Genomic DNA, 16,108 nt, shown 5'->3' with positions numbered 1-16,108 from the left:
CGGCCTTTCAGAGTCGGACGCTGCTCGCTGCGGCCACTCTGAGGGCCTCGGCTAAGTAATTTTTCAAACACCCACAAAATACTTTTTTTTTTTTTTTTTGCGGGGCTTTGCTGATTGCACGAGTGGTTCGTTAAGTAAAAACCATCCGTCGTGAATGGTATGCCAATAGCAATCCGCAGCTTTGCTCGATACATCATCGCTGACGAAACACCCTGCATCATTTCAACAGGGATCATTGAAAATGCAAGTGATGCACAGTCGACTTCCCTGAGAGCAAAGCCTCTCTACCTCAGGAGATCCCTGCAGCTCAAATCCAGTGTTTTATCTAAATGCTGCAGTGATAAACTTACCTAGCGTTGCCTAACTTGTAATGCTGAATCCTGAAAGTACGATGAGCTGTTGACATTATGATATATTATGCAGGATGCGGTGTTATTCCCTCTGTCACTCTGCATGCGCTGTGCTGGGCTCCTGAATGAAGGCATGGGATTGGATGGCTGTCGTTTGTGTCAGGGTTTACAGAGGCCATATTTGATATAATGTCCTCAACATTTAAGGCACATTCCTGCGCAGAGACTCATTCACATTGCTGACATTTTTCTTCTGAGCGACACTTTTCAATATTTCAGATCATGGTGAATTTAGAGAAGCTAAGACTTGAGCTCTCATTCATTATTAATGCTGCCTGTATAATTGATGGTATCACAGCTAGCGAGCCCACCTTTGTATTTGTATTTAAGGCTCAGGGCATTGTAAGCTCAGATATATTAAGATCATAGACAGACCATGCATTGCCTTACATTGACTAGTGAGGAGTATTGACCTGAAATAGGGTGAAATAGTTTGAATTATTAACTACAGCTCCGTGGCCTCTCTAGTGGGCAGCGATGGAGGCAACAGCATTGTGCTCTTGCAAGGAGTCTGCATGGTCATTATACAATCGCTGCCTTTGAGGCTGCTGATGTCAGGTAATTCAATCTCACAACCTGGCTCTCACCACACATAGGAGTCAATTGAATGCATGGCCTGCCACAAGATAAAAGGGAATTAGTTCTGTAGATTGGGTTGTGCTCCACACCTTACAGTGCCGCGCATTTTGTTCAATATTTAGCTGAACCTGAGAATCACTAAAGCCAGAGTTCAGTGGGCAGGAGAGAGAAGTGCGTTGTAGAGCGGAGAAGGGGTGGTGTAACATCCGGAGGGTTCAATGCCAACACTGCTGAGTCTGTCCAGGCTTGTAACACCATATAGTGGCAGAATACAGTCATAACACACTTCATCAGAATGGACAAGAGCAGAGTAAAGTATTGAAAGTTTATTCTTCAATCGTTCCTAACTTCTGAAATCATCACATTTCAATATATAATGGTAGAATAAGCATACATCACTGCCGTACCTGGTAAAAAAAGTAATCTAGTGTCTATCTACCACTGTCAACTTTCAAGCTTAATGAGACAAATATGTTTTCGTGTGCAAACACCCCAGCTGACATAAACGCAGTTCTGTGTAATACAAACATTTTTGTTAAATTAAACAGACTGATGAGCTTTAGAAAACATTTTCTATGATTTCGGGGGGTTTGTGGGCACTTTGTGAGCTGTCGAAAACAGAGAGAATATTGCATCGTCTTTGGCTCCACAATCCACCATAAGCAGGTTAAGTAAAAAGGATGATGGCCAGGGCTTTCATTGCTTCCAATTAAACCTTGCTTGTTAGTTTAACCTCTAGGTAAACCCATCAAACAATTGATGTCAAGGAAACCCTGCCAACAGTGAGCCTCGCCTGAATGGTCATTAATTTTAATTGCCTAGATATTAAAGATTTAGAGCACAGAGACGTGCAGGATAGAAATGATCTGATGTCCTGCAAATCCAGTCAGTTTTTACGCCACAGCATTGGCGGGCTGCTGGGGATATTAAAATTTAAGCACATGGGTGGAAATTAAATAAAGCGTCATTAGGGGCAGCTGCTCTTTGGCTGGTCCAGCCGTGGGCTGCAGGGCCTGAGAGGGGGGCAGCGGCACAGCGACAAGACACTCTAATTTATAGAACCATTAAAAACAAGCATCATCTCATTATTATTCCACTGTTATTGCAGAGCCAGCACTCACACATAAGGTTCACCCCAACTTTTCAGTGTCTGACTGATGTTGGGTGTCATCGTTTCAATTCAACAAAATTAGCGTTTGCAACTGCTCTAAATCTGAATATACACACTTGCAGACATTAATTTGAACTTCCTTGTGCCTTCAGAGTTTCATTCTACTTTGGTAAAATATTTATTTTTTCTTTAAACACATCAATTAACACCGACTGCCCCGACAAACTGTGTTTACTGCCTCACATGTCTGCAGGTCTTTACCCTCTAACTCTTGTTTTTGATAATTACAAACAAAAGTTGCTCCCCGAATCACTGAGCATGCTTGTACACACACACACACACACACACACACACACACACACACACACATTGCCGTATTAATGTTTTCTTGTTTTCAAAATGAAAGCATTTATGTACATTTAATTAAGATCAACAGTTTATAAATATTTAACACAGATATTTACAATGTATTCTGTTTTTCTGTTTATGTTAATTTTGACATACTGCCTCACATGTAATAAACTATTTGTGGCTGCATTTGCTACTGTCTTATAAAATGAAATCGCCTAAATGAACTAATTGTAATTGTATTTACATAAAGTGTCAATCACCTAGACTCACTGATCTGGAATTAGTGAGCATTCTTTAGAGGGTAAAATATAAACATTCATATATATATTCACACGGGGACATGATAGGATTTGTATGATATCAGCCCTGATATGAGAAATATATATAATACATTGACTTAAGTGTCTGTGCAATAGGAGCCCCTTGTGTTTTAGTTTTGTCAGGAGACAGATCCGAGAGCATGTCATGCTCCCATCCATGAGAAGACACAAGTGGCTCCTGATTATGGCTTAATTAGCTTGTGTACCCGGCGGACATTACTGCAGGGGCTGGGAATTGGGTACTTGATGGACCCAAACATGACATCTTGAAACAATCACACTGCTCAGTGCACGGTGCTGTGGCTGCTTGACGTCTGACTCCTCTGCTCCTCCTCCTTCTGCTCTACCACACAGGTATCCAACTGGTTTGGCAACAAAAGGATCCGGTACAAGAAAAATATCGGCAAGTTTCAGGAAGAAGCCAACCTGTATGCTGCCAAGACTGCTGTAAATGCGGCACACGCTGCAGCCGCTGCAGTGCAGAACAGCCAGGCCAACTCCCCTACCACACCTAACTCCGGTAGGCACTCCTACATATAGACAAAAAAAATAAAAAAAAGATCTGCCCTCTACCTCAGCCCTTAACCCGCTGCCTACATGCCTTACTCTCTCATGCACGATTCACACAGCCAAGAGTGACAGGCTCTGCTCCCAGCTTGGGGATCACAGTGTCTCCTGTCTATAAGACGGTTGATGCCAAGCAAACTCATGCATAAAGAGAGCGTTCCTGACTTGTGAACCGAGAACACATGTATTTTTGGCAAAATGAAAAAATAAATAAATAAAAACGAGAATTCAGAAGGATGCCAGTGGGATTTGTTTTCCCTTGACTTTCTGTCAACTTCCTGTCATTTGTAATGTAATGGTATGTAGCCCCACTGAATGGTAGTGCTTTTTTTTTTTTTTTTTGCTAAATAAAATGACGCATAATTTGCTGGGAGCATTTTACCTACAGTGATAGTATTATGTCAGAATGGCATTATATGCAGCTCATATTGAATAAGAGTCAAAACAGGAAGCCTGTTTAGTCCGGTTTAATGAGTGATGTAATGCTGAGTTTGGACTAGGTTGACCTGCGTCGGGGTGTGGTAAGCTTATGAAGTGGTCCCTTTTTCTTGCACCCAGGATTCCAGATGAAAGATGAAGAGTTTCAGCTGGATTCTGCAGAGAGCAAAAACACTCTTTTAACCAACATGTTTACTGGTACTGGTCTTTTCATAAGCTTCTTATTGTCCTTGTCATTTACCATGTGATACCTCCCTGCCAACGTTAGATTGGAAGTAGGTGATGTGGAACAATTGGGAGCTTAAGCGACCAACCACATATAGAACCGGCCCCCTACCCCCCCTTGTGTCGTGTGATTTTCATTTCATTGTGTCTACTGCATTTGTTAGAAAAAAAAAGATCCTCCTCAGTCCCTCTGCATATCGTCCCCTTCTGTTTATTTCTTTGCTTTCCCTACTTTCCTTCATCCCTGTAGTTGCCTGCTTTATGGGAGTCTTTCCTCAGTGTATTTGTCTGCTTGAGTTGGGTCTGTGTATGCAGACGTGTGCGTGGTGAGTGTGTGTGTGTGTGTGTGTGTGTATTTGTGTGTGTCTGTGCTCTCCCTTTATAGCCTTCTCATGTATTCAGCTACTTACATCCTCCCTTTCCAGGTTCTTCAGGTTCTTTTAACCTCCCAAACTCTGGGGACATGTTCTTGAGCATGCAGAGTCTGAATGGGGATTCTTACCAAGGGGCACAAGTCGGAGCCAATGTACAGTCACAGGTAGGATCAACAATCAGGGACAGTTCCTGACTACCAGCGCAGAGAGCTGTCCTTGTCTTGCCTGTGTACTGAGCCATCCACAGTGCAGTCTGAAGCACGTTAAAATAGAAAATAAGACCAAAAAAAACAAAACACGCTGCCCATGCGAAGGGGGCAGTTCAAATTACAACAGCGAGGCCTCCCATAACCTCCGATTGACTAAAGTGTTTACTGACTATTTCGCTTTGGATGGAATATTTTGGCAGCCAAAATATAATCCCACCCCACTGCTATCATGCCGCAAAGCAATTTCCTGGTTACTATTCCAAACATCTAAACATTTTTGTGAATGCATTTGGCTTTGACTTGAACTCTTGGGTTGGTATTGGGTTTTTGGTACTGTGTTTTCCCCTTTTTTTCTGTATTCTATATATTGCTATCTTCCTGTCTCATCTTGTTATCGTTTGTTGTTGATGTCTTCCATTTTGTAAGTTTAACGCAGCTGCACAACACAATCGCAACCATGCAGAAAAAAAATCTACGCTTACTCATGATTTAAGTAAAATAAATGCTCATTTTAAACATACATATTTGTAATATTATTGTAACTTATGCTTTTGTTTATTATTTCATAGCCATAATAGAGGATGTCATAGATCTAAGCATGCTAGTAACGTCAGTATGCCTTTGTTTCATTAGAAAATCTATTAGCTGTGTTACAAATGTGCTGTCTCAGGAGTCCCTTTGTGATTTCACACTAGTCAGTATCTGTTGCTTCACTGAGCATGTTTACAGTTAGTGCTGACCTGCTTTGAGACACTGAGTTGACCAGCTTGTCCACCTTGTCTGTCCCCTCAGGTGGATACCCTGCGCCATGTTATCAGTCAGACGGCAGGATACAATGATGCTCTCGGGGGGAACACGATGTATAGTCCACATGGGTTAAATGTAAGTAGAGTTACTGAGCAAAGGTGAAATTAGTTACTGTTTTTTATCAAAATGAGCTGTTATATTTTAATTACATTCCATGAAGGTGCAGTGCATTATATTGCATTACACTCATGGCAGATGCAGATAGACATAACCTTCCCAAAGCAGACATAGCATCTTGTCACTTTGTCACCTGATATGATTAAAAGTTGTCTTTAATAAAACACATTACACAGCGGGGAAATAAAAATAAACACCTTTAATACTTTGTTAGAGTCAAACCCAATTTTTTTTTTTCCCCACCGCACGGTATCTGTTGCATTTAGCTGTTTTGAAATGCTTCACAGAATTTTCCATAGCCTTATCTTCATGATAAAATATGAACATGTGATCGCCCGCAGCCCTTTTCCCGACATGAATTCCATCTTCCTTGATGAGGTTTGATATGGCTCCTTTTTTGTAAAGCAGCGCGCAATCTGAAGCTATCAGAGTAAAGATTAATTTCGTTGATGAGAGAGGATGAAGAGAGAGAAAGTGAGAGTGAGAGAGAAATAGTGTCAGACAGCTCTCTCTTTCTCGCTCTCTCGCCGCACTGGATCACAACCTCAGTATTTGCTCTCTTCATATTGTTATGCCTGTTGGGTAAAAGGCGCACATATTCACAGTTTAATATTATTTAAGGCTTAAACATCAAAAATAAGGTATTAGATTTGCAGCAGTGTTACTTGAAATTAAAATATATATATATATATATTTATTTGTGTGAAAAAGAATTAGCACATTTTGTGTAAACAAATGGTGGGGGCTGTTGCCAGCATCCAATGCTTTTGGTGTCATTTTGGCTTTGCTGAAGCCTTATTGCTATAAGCTCTTTAGACATGTCAGCTCCTACCAGGATCAAGCGTTTTCACTTTCTCACAAGGTTTCTCACTTCCATGTGCAGTGTAGACCTGTGCCTACTGGCTCACCAGAGCTCAGCATCATCCCTACTAAAACAGCAACTGACGGCGCTGAGCAACCATGACAGGAGAGAATCAGAAACAAAATAATGGTAATAAAATATCTGGAATGAGCCAAACTGTGGCTCTCATTTTGTAGCGACAAACCTGAAAGTTCCGCATAGATATATTAGCATAGACTAACCTTTAGCTTTGTTGGTGGTGACGTAGAAGGATCCAGTAAAGGCTAGGTCACGCCTAGAGCAAAGCAAAGTCAGGCTGGCTAAGACTGGCTCTCTTGGAGAGGCCCCTGCCCTGTCACTTTCACTCAGCTCCCCCCACCTCACCCGGCCCGAGCCCTCCCTCTTCTTGACTGACAGGAGAATATGTAGCGACAAGCTGTCGGCCGCTGCCGAAATCTGCTTAGACACTGATTTCAGGGAGCGCTCCCATTGGTCGGGACACGAGACAAATTTGTTTCCAAGAGCCTCTTTGCTGATGCTACTGTAATGCGGAGACTAATCACACAGCATCGTTGTATGTAAAACATTTTGATATCAGTTGACACATGAGTGCAACCAGAATCTATAAGTCTCATTTCCATTTTTGGAGTGTTGTGTTACATTTTGGGGATAAAAATGTACCGAGCTCATGTTGCAGAGTGTGTGATTGTAATCTCAACCTTTTCCCATTTGTGTCCCAGGCTAATGGGGGATGGCAAGATGCAACGACTCCGTCTTCTGTAATATCTCCGACAGAAGGACCCGGAAGTGTGCACTCCGATACCTCGAATTGATCCGCTATTAATGCATCTTCGCCTCGAGCTGGGCATGGACTCTTTTCACTGGCAACTGCAGAGGATAATACAAAAAGAAAAAACTTTTCACGACAGATTGGTTTTTCCTGTACCTTCAAATTTCCCAAGAACCACGCCACACACATCCTCCATCATTAACACCCAGTGTTTCCTGATCGTTCAGTGTTTTCTTTCTGTCTTCATAAATCAGATGTATACTCTTATTTGTTTGTCGTAGGGGTAAGCACACACACACACACAAACACACACACACACACACACACACACACACGTACAATACTCAGTAAACTTTCAGGATAATTAGCTCCTCTGAACTTAAAGTACCGGATGACACTCGCGCATTTAATGTGACATTTTAAACGGCCATTTGTTTGATTCTTGATTTAATTACCACTTCCCATTTTGATAATTGGATTCTCTTTCAGTTCTTACAATACATAGATTAAAGCAGCTGTTTCTTTGACTGTAATGTGCCCGCAATCTTGTCCAGCAACTCGACAATGCTACCGCTGACAGCTCAATGGCAGCTTTGTAGTTACTTTCAAGATTTATTTTTGCCTTACAGCCGTATACATTAGTAGAAGGAAATGGCTATTCAAACTCTGGAACATAAAGAAGTGTAATTGATTGCTTGACTATAACATGACACCATTCCATATTTTATAATTTGATGTTTAGTATGTACATATGTAAACATTTTTTTTTGTACTGCTTATCAACAAACAGTAGATCATTCCTTCGCAGCACACACAGGAGCAGGCCCCCGTTACACAGGGAAAAGTTGTACATAATATAGCTTAAGAGTAATTATACATCCCACCAATCAATACACAGCTTTATTACCTCATTCAAATTCATGAAAACCAGTCATTCCCAACATTTCTGTAGCTTAGAGTGCTCACTTACTACCTCTAAACAATATCACCGCCATAGTTTCTTTTGCCCTTATTTAATGTTTTTATGTAGTTAATTTGATTACATCTTGTAACACTGTAAACTCTTCATCCTCTATGTAATCTAATGTATATTTTAATCTTTTAATAAAATGCCGTTGCTGTACGGCAAATTAAAATGACAAAAATAAAAAAGTGAAAATGATAACAATATTAATACCATGAAAAAGAGACGGGGTGGGTGGGTGGAGGGGGGCGAAGGAGAAGTTGTTGGTCTGTGGCTTTTACGAGACGGCGCGATGAACATTGTTGATAAATTAACACCAAACAGTGAAACTGTTGTAAATACTGAAGAAGAAGAAAAAAAAAACATTTTGAATGTTGCTCATCTTGTTACTAAATCATGCGGGAAAAAAAGAGAAAAAAAAATCATTATAAAAAATGTAATGCATAGAGGTTTCAGTATTCAGAACTGTACATTTCCAGCTCTGTTCAACAGGGTTCAAAACTTCTTTTCTCTTTTTTCTATTGTATGTGATTCTGAAACTGAAAAAGTCATGACAAATGATTTGTGGCAGTGATTCTAATGTATTAAAGATGTTTAGTGTTACTTTCTAACCAGACTACACCCTGGACTGAAAAGTCTTCCTTGTGGTAGTTGTGTAATTTCAAACATGAATAAACCTTTTGCTTTCATGACAGCAAGTTGTGCTCTCTTTTGTTGGTCAGGAGAAGAGGCTTGGCTCTTCTTTTTACATCGCAGACTACAAATTTATTTAAGCCTGTACATCTGCTGTTTCTTATAACATATATTGTCCTCATCCAGTGCCAGACCTAGCACATTTGGCACTCTGGGCAAACTCCCCCTGGCGGCCCCTGTCCCCCTCAAAAAATATTACTATCTTTTATATTGATTATCATTTTTACTAACAAGAACAAGAGCTTATGAGAAATAATACAAGTACACAACTTAGCTAACAAGCAAGAAGCATAAATAATAAGAGAATACAATTTGAGCAGTTTGCAAATTTGTATTCTTCTTGTTTTATTCATTTATTTTTTCAACTGCGCCCTGGATGGCTTTAGCCTTTTCATTTTCACATACTCTAATGTCCTCCACATACACTCCACTCCAGCATTTCCTTCATGTTGGATTTTTTTGAATGTTAAAACAAAGAGAAAATTTTTGTGGGTGTCTCGGCCTATTTTTGCATCACCCTAGGATGATAGGATGATTTGTTCCTGCTCATAAAAGATAAAACTACATGTATGCTTTAAGCAACTTTATAGTGTTTGCTTACATTTGCTTTATCCACCCGTTTATCAAATATAAATCCACTCTGTTGCACTTAATTTATTCATCATTTGCATGCAGTGATCCCTGCACATATCAGCCCTGCACAAGGCCTTTGCTCCTGTTTCATATGGTGAATAGAAGGTGAAGACTTAACCTGGTTTGCAGCTACTGTGGAGCTGACATGGTTAGCGCAATTAACTGAAATGTCAGGCACTTCTAATTCAGGCTATTTTGTCTGTCTGTTGTGGAAAGGCTGCCTTAATGGATCATTGGTTACCAATTCCACATGGAGATTGACATCCATTTATTCTCATTTTCTCAGCAGAGTTCTTCATTCCCGTCTTTCTCCCGTGCTCGTGTCCGGTGTTAATGTCTCTCAGTCATGGACACTGGATTTTTGACTATATAAATACCACTTAAACGCAGTGTGTTTGGACACTATATCACCACTCACAATGTGCGGCCAATTTGAAGTGTTTGTGTGTGTTTAGTATTTGTTTGATTTCCACGTGAGGGTGTGGATAGACAGTAAAAAGAGAAAAGAGATGTAACAGCATAGCATGAGTTTAATTCAAGCGCAAAGCACAGACGGTTTCCCGGGAGAGCATATTTGTCCACTCAACCAGTGCAGAACTTCATTGAACACCTTTCTCTGGAAATCATATCTTTATCCTGATATCACACACCACACATGTCCAGATGCATGGAGACACTTTTCTTCATCGCGGTTTAGATTAAAAGAGTAGTGCTGCCTTTGAGGTAAACCAAAACAGAAACTTTATACTACTTTGCATACAATTATTTGGTGTTATCATTTTTAATAATGATTGAATTCTGCTCAAGGGAGTTTTTGCAACAGCTCACTGTTGTTTTATTTAACATTTAGTGCATCTGTACAAGCTAGTTTGCTCCATATAATGCCGTTTAAGGCCATTCTTTTCTAATGAAATGAAGTGTGCATGTGCATGCATATTTCCTCTTACAGGAATTATGAAAGCATTTGGAGTTTGAAGTCCAGCGCTGCTGTACTCTGCCATTTGAATTACAATCTATTTGCTCATTCTTCCTTTACAAATAGATACATTTGCTTCCCCAAGACTTCAACTATTGGATTTTAAGTACTGCACTCAGCAAAATTGGCCCCAGAACCTTTTAAATAAAGAAGTTACATTTTCTGAGATTATGCCTATTAGAGATTTTTCTAAGGTTCATTAAAGACGACATTTTCTAAGTAAAATTCACCATGAAAAGCATGCATCATTAAATATGGAAATCCAGAATTATATTAGCAATATGCACATAGCTAGTGCCAATTAAATTAGAGAAAGATATCATTTATATTATTAAGGTAGAGTTCATATTAGATTAAATATAAAATGTAATTCTTTCACGGTTTGATTTATAGCTTATAGCGCATTGTTCACAGACCCATGTTATGCTGTATTTCAACAGAGAGATTGTTTATATTAAAATGTAAAAAGCTGTAATTGCATCACACTATCGCTAAATTAAATTGGTAGGAGGTTCAAACAGAAATTCATAAGCTGGCACATATCTATTTTTCACTCTTAAATGTGACTCTGCATACACACAAAGCCCTTACAACATCATTAGTGTCTGCAGCTACTTCATGAAATCAGAATAAGTGAAATCCAAGACAATATGCAGCATGTTGTAGCTTTGATCCTCGAACAAAGATTGGGATATGTACAGCATCAGGAAAAACAGAAACGTAATAGATTATGATTCATTAGAAAGCAATTTGGGAGATATTAAAGAAAGCAGGTTATTGCAAAAGTTGATATCAGTTAATTTACAACATTTCTTATACTTTCTCAAACCAAGCAGCTAACAAGATCAGGATGATTCAACAACTGAAACACTTCAATCTGCACCTGACTTGGGTGCACATGTCTAATATGTATCTGAGATGTCAAGCACAAATCAATTACCAGTGAAGAAGACAGACATTTTAGACACAGATGCAATGTTCGGAGCCAGAGAGAAGCACATACAGTTACAGAATAACGAAAGTAAAAGCCTCTAAAGCAATGTGACTATTTAGGCATCATTTAATTGTATATTTTGAATCAGTTTCGACAAAATGTGGGTAATGCATTGTAAGGTGTGTGTGTTTGTGCACTTATCTTCAAATCTTGCCTTTATTATTAGCATGGATCCTCTGTATGTGGTTTGTATAGGAAATGCCAAGATTACACTTAATGGTACAAAAAAATTGACTTTAATTCCCCCAATTGAGCATTTATAAACAGAACTTAGGCATTTAAGTCCTTTATAACACACCATAACACAGTTGTACTCAGAAGTAAAGACATTTTTAAGTGTTTATATAATAATTATACATTCTCCTGAGACATATTGTATATTTTACAACAGTGCTTCACCATATCATCTATTGTCTGTTTATACACCAGCCTCCACTATGGGTGCCCACAGGAGGAGGAATTATACCTTTGACAAATACATTAATAAACATGTAAATCTTGTGTGTGATAAACCATTTATTAAATGTTTATATACTGCTTAAAGTACAGGGTTGCTAAGACATTTAAGAGATCTAAAGCAGCAAGTCTGAACAATTTATTTCTTCACCAGAGTAGTAGACAAGAATTTATTCTTATCCAAGTGTAACCGTGCTTAATGATTTATGTCAACTACCAGTGACAGGACAGTGGGAAAGACTGCAATTAACCCTTCAGTTTGGTTGTCTTCCCTTTTACATTTTTTTCGCACTCAGCCCATATTGCATCTGAATAAGAGTTAATGGTGAGATTGCTACTATTGAATTGTGATGCTGATCTAAAATGATTTGCTTTATTTTAATTGTAAGATGTAAGATGTACTTAAGTCAGTTGATGTGCTTTGTGAAGACTTTACACAGATAAAAATGATGCCTCTCTGTGAGCAATATATTTGAAAACCCCTGATTCCCCCTTAATTTCTATCCAACAGATCTAGTTAACATGCTATTTCATTTCTTCTGGAATATCCCCTTTGCATAATGGTTTTTGCTTTGTTAGAGCTTGCTTCATGAGACGCTCATAAAGCCAGAGACATGAGCCTGAGAGTCGTGTACAGTAGTTTGATTTACTCAGCAGGAGTATAATGGACCACAGACTGCCTGCACTGATCTCTTCAGCAGCACTGACTGCTATTACGGGATGAGTCCTGAGTGGCCTTTGAGCTTAAAACAGTGGAGTTAATTAACATTTGATCCTACCTCTACCTTACATCTTTAGAAGTTCATTTTCAATTTCATTTCAGCCCATTCGCCTATTTTGGTGCTTGAAGATTGCTTTACAATCACGCGCAGCCTCGTCTCTGAACTGATGGTGGCTTATCATAGCTTGTTGGGCAAAAGCAAGCATGTGAAGGCTTGTGACAGGAGACAGATGTTTGCCTTACCTCTTAGCAGACGCGTGTCAGCAAGCAAGGGCTGCCTTTGTGCTGCTCAAATATACTGACACCAAGTCATGAAAAAATAGAAAACAGCGAAAAAACAGGACCTGTATCTGTCTGTGTCTGTCTCACACACACATACACACATTGCACAATACAAATTCAATAATTATATCATGTAACTTTATTAAATCAGTGGCTGCATTTATTTAAGGTTTGGACCTTTCTAATTTGGCTTCATAAAGACTTCATTACTGAGCCGAGCGTATCATCACTCACTGAACTGCACAACTTACAAAGCAGGTGCACGTCACAGAGGCAGATGATAGATGTAACCTATAGTACGGAGCGCAGTTTCATACAAGCCACAAAATATATAAAACTGATTGTGGTGACAGCTCTTAAATTCATCTGATCTACAGAGGTGCAGCATCTGGTTGCTCATTCGTACCTATTTCTTACTGTTACTTAAGAAACAAATGTGTTAATACATGTGTCATTTCTATGAATGAAAAAATAATGGGAGGTGTGTTTCAGAGGCAGGGATATCATACACTAACTTAATGCAACCATGGCACCTGACACCCTGAAAACATACCACACTACTTGAAAGTGGTTCATGTGCCACTTACACTCATACTAATGTTCCCATGGTGCTGTGACTGGAGCAACTGGGAGGCTTACCACATGAAGATGGATTCAACCACAGCTGAATTTAATACATTGGTTCAGGTGATTTTTATTTAACCTCAGTAACTAAATATAATACATGAAAATTAACCACATTAAAAAATCGTTGCATTAAAAACTACTGGGTTTATGTTGAGCCAAAAATATTTTGTGATTTGTAATTTGAGTGCCTTATTTTATGTGGACTTCCAGGTTAACATTTAAAAAACATATTGTGTTTTCACAATTCACAAAATGTGAATTAAAACATATGGTATTAGCTTTTCTGTGACAGGCAACCCCGCACCACCAAAGTAATCATTGCTAAATGTAATCCTAATCATAAATAAACTTTACAAATTGCCACTGTTATCTGGTTGTCGCATTACAGTGTGCTGCAGTTCTGCATGTAGTTTGTTTAGATGGTGTTGCCGTACCCCATCAGAACCCAGCTCACAGGTGTATTCAACTAATGTTAGTGTCTTTATTATGTTATTTATCATGTTTATTATGTCAGATAGCTCAGAAGTCTGAGTAAAGTGTCAATAAGTTATGTTGTGCTGCATGTGTAATTCATGTAGACAGCAGTAGCTTTCATTCATTGCATAGTCATCGTATACTTTATATTTATGTTTAGTCATTTTATATAATATAATTAAGTAGGAAATAAGCTTTCAAATTTCGAATATTTTGACTTCCATACCCCCAGACCCCTCAGCAGATTTGGTCCCCCAAATGTTGACTCCATGGCTACGGCCTTGGCTCAATCTAAGAAATATCTACTTGCATGTTGTTGCTAAAATAAATTATAATATGGGATACTAAATCATGGTAATTTGGAATATCGCTTCACAAGCGGCTTTTCAGTTTACAGTTAGTGCAAAGTTGGGACGATACATGCGTTATTCATTCTACTAAGGGAATCCGACCTGTCGCACACACACCCCGTTGTTAAATAATGCTGGTACTTAAAAGGTACCCTGAGGCACTTTTTACCACTGGTAGTGCTATGGAGCAATGTTTGTATGAGTGCATCCCCATTTTGGGCACTATCGTGCACCCAAATCAAGATGCATGTGCACGTCCACATCCACAGGCACTGGTAATGCACCAACATACATAACAATTCACTGACACAGGCAATGAAGAAGAAGACTGTGAGCAAAAATGAAAACGATGTAGAATTAAAAATATTTTTAGAATATGCTTTACAATTTTTATGTGAAAGAAAATACATTAAATGCACTTGTCTGACATGACACATATATAGTGCACTCTAGTGAGAAACAGTGACTGTGTTTTTTTATGTTTTCATTGTTTAAAAGTTAATTGTGGCGCATATCTAATGTACCCATCACTGCATGTAAGTCTTATTATCTAATTTTTGTCTTGCCCACAAGGAACTGAAATTATATATTATTACCCAAATGATTACTAGCCTATCTTGTCTTGTTGGTTTAAGTAAAATAAATATTTTTCAGTGGTTGTTCAGAATGTAAGCCACGACTACCTGTACGCATCAGTGTATCTGAGACACTCACTGGGCTCCACATGTCTCATACATTTCTCAAGAAAACTCAAGGACAACATTTCTGGAAGGCCATGGGTATGAACAGTGAATTTTTGGTATCGGTGCATGGTATGTCAGCGAAGAGTTGGCAGGGCATGCCCATGGACAATTGTATAACTGTTAGGGCTGATGGAAAAATTTGATTAGGCTGGCAGGGCACGGTAAAACGAGTGCTGAGTCAAGGGTGCAGCCTCACCTTGTGATTGGGCAGCGGCTGTGGCATGAAAAATGACCCTGTTGCTTAGAGAAAAATCCGGTGATGACATACGCATGTGACACATATCTGTGGGTTGAGGGTGCTTAAACTAGAGAGAAACATAATGTACAATTGTAAATAGGTGCTCTGGGTATTTGGCTTCTTCTGTCTTGCTTAAAGATCTTAAGCGTAACATGTAAATTCAATGTCCTGTGTTCAAAAACCACCCAAGCTTTTGTCTCATGTTTTATTTTCTTCTTTCTCTGTGTGTCTTGTCTCTGTCTACCTGTCTTTGCTTGGATATACATCCTGACATCCAAAAACAAATGATCCTGTTGTTTACTTCTGGAAAAAAAAGATAAAGCAAGCTGAACCTATTTATTATCCAAGATTTGGCAAGTGGGTCACTGAATAAGTACACTAGACAACAGACTAAATTCATGTAAAAGCTTTAAAAGAGGTATAAAGTGACAAGTCTACCTAAAGTGACAACATGTTTTTGACCAGATGCCTCTGATGTGTGTTTTTTTTTCTTCTCCGAAACATAAAATGGCCTGTTAAATATCCTTTGCTACATTTTCTTATGCTGGAGGTGGGATGATTCAAAGAAGGATGACAACATGCTGAGAAAGATTATCAAAAGCTTCAGAGAGTATTCAGAGTAGTTTTGAGCTGCTAAAGGAACTCTACAGTCAGAGTTATATTTGAGGTTTATAATCTGGATGAACCTTATTGTTCACCCTCATCACTGTTTACTGCTGCAACACAAGAGTTGTTTCAGCAATATCTCCGAGAGTCTACAGAGAGCAGTCGTTTGTTCTTAGTGCAACTAGACTCTGAAATGAGCTCACAATGGAGTT

The 16,108-nt window shown here is 39.1% G+C and overlaps 1 protein-coding gene across 8 annotated transcripts in view; it reads left to right on the top strand.

The window, feature by feature from the left end:
• pbx3b (pre-B-cell leukemia homeobox 3b) overlaps nt 1-8,815 on the top strand; it is a 60,011-nt gene extending 51,196 nt beyond the window's left edge. For 4 of the 8 annotated variants that reach the window (XM_050051382.1, XM_050051383.1, XM_050051384.1 and 1 more), the window contains 4 exons: nt 3,126-3,291; nt 3,897-3,974; nt 5,377-5,466; nt 7,090-8,815. In XM_050051382.1, coding sequence (XP_049907339.1) covers nt 3,126-3,291; nt 3,897-3,974; nt 5,377-5,423 — 291 coding nt within the window. In that variant the 3' untranslated portion in view covers nt 5,424-5,466; nt 7,090-8,815. Of the gene's footprint in view, nt 1-3,125; nt 3,292-3,896; nt 3,975-4,426; nt 4,540-5,376; nt 5,467-7,089 lie in introns of all 8 variants that reach the window. The other 4 variants (XM_050051387.1, XM_050051388.1, XM_050051389.1 and 1 more) reach the window with 2 other exon arrangements.
• The last annotated feature ends 7,293 nt before the right edge of the window (nt 8,816-16,108 follow it).

The sequence above is a fragment of the Epinephelus moara genome, chromosome 8, assembly GCF_006386435.1.
Source record: "Epinephelus moara isolate mb chromosome 8, YSFRI_EMoa_1.0, whole genome shotgun sequence".
Taxonomy (NCBI): Eukaryota; Metazoa; Chordata; class Actinopteri; order Perciformes; family Serranidae; genus Epinephelus; species Epinephelus moara.
Note: the sequence above shows the minus strand (reverse complement) of the source record. Positions and strands in the feature narration are given on the sequence as shown.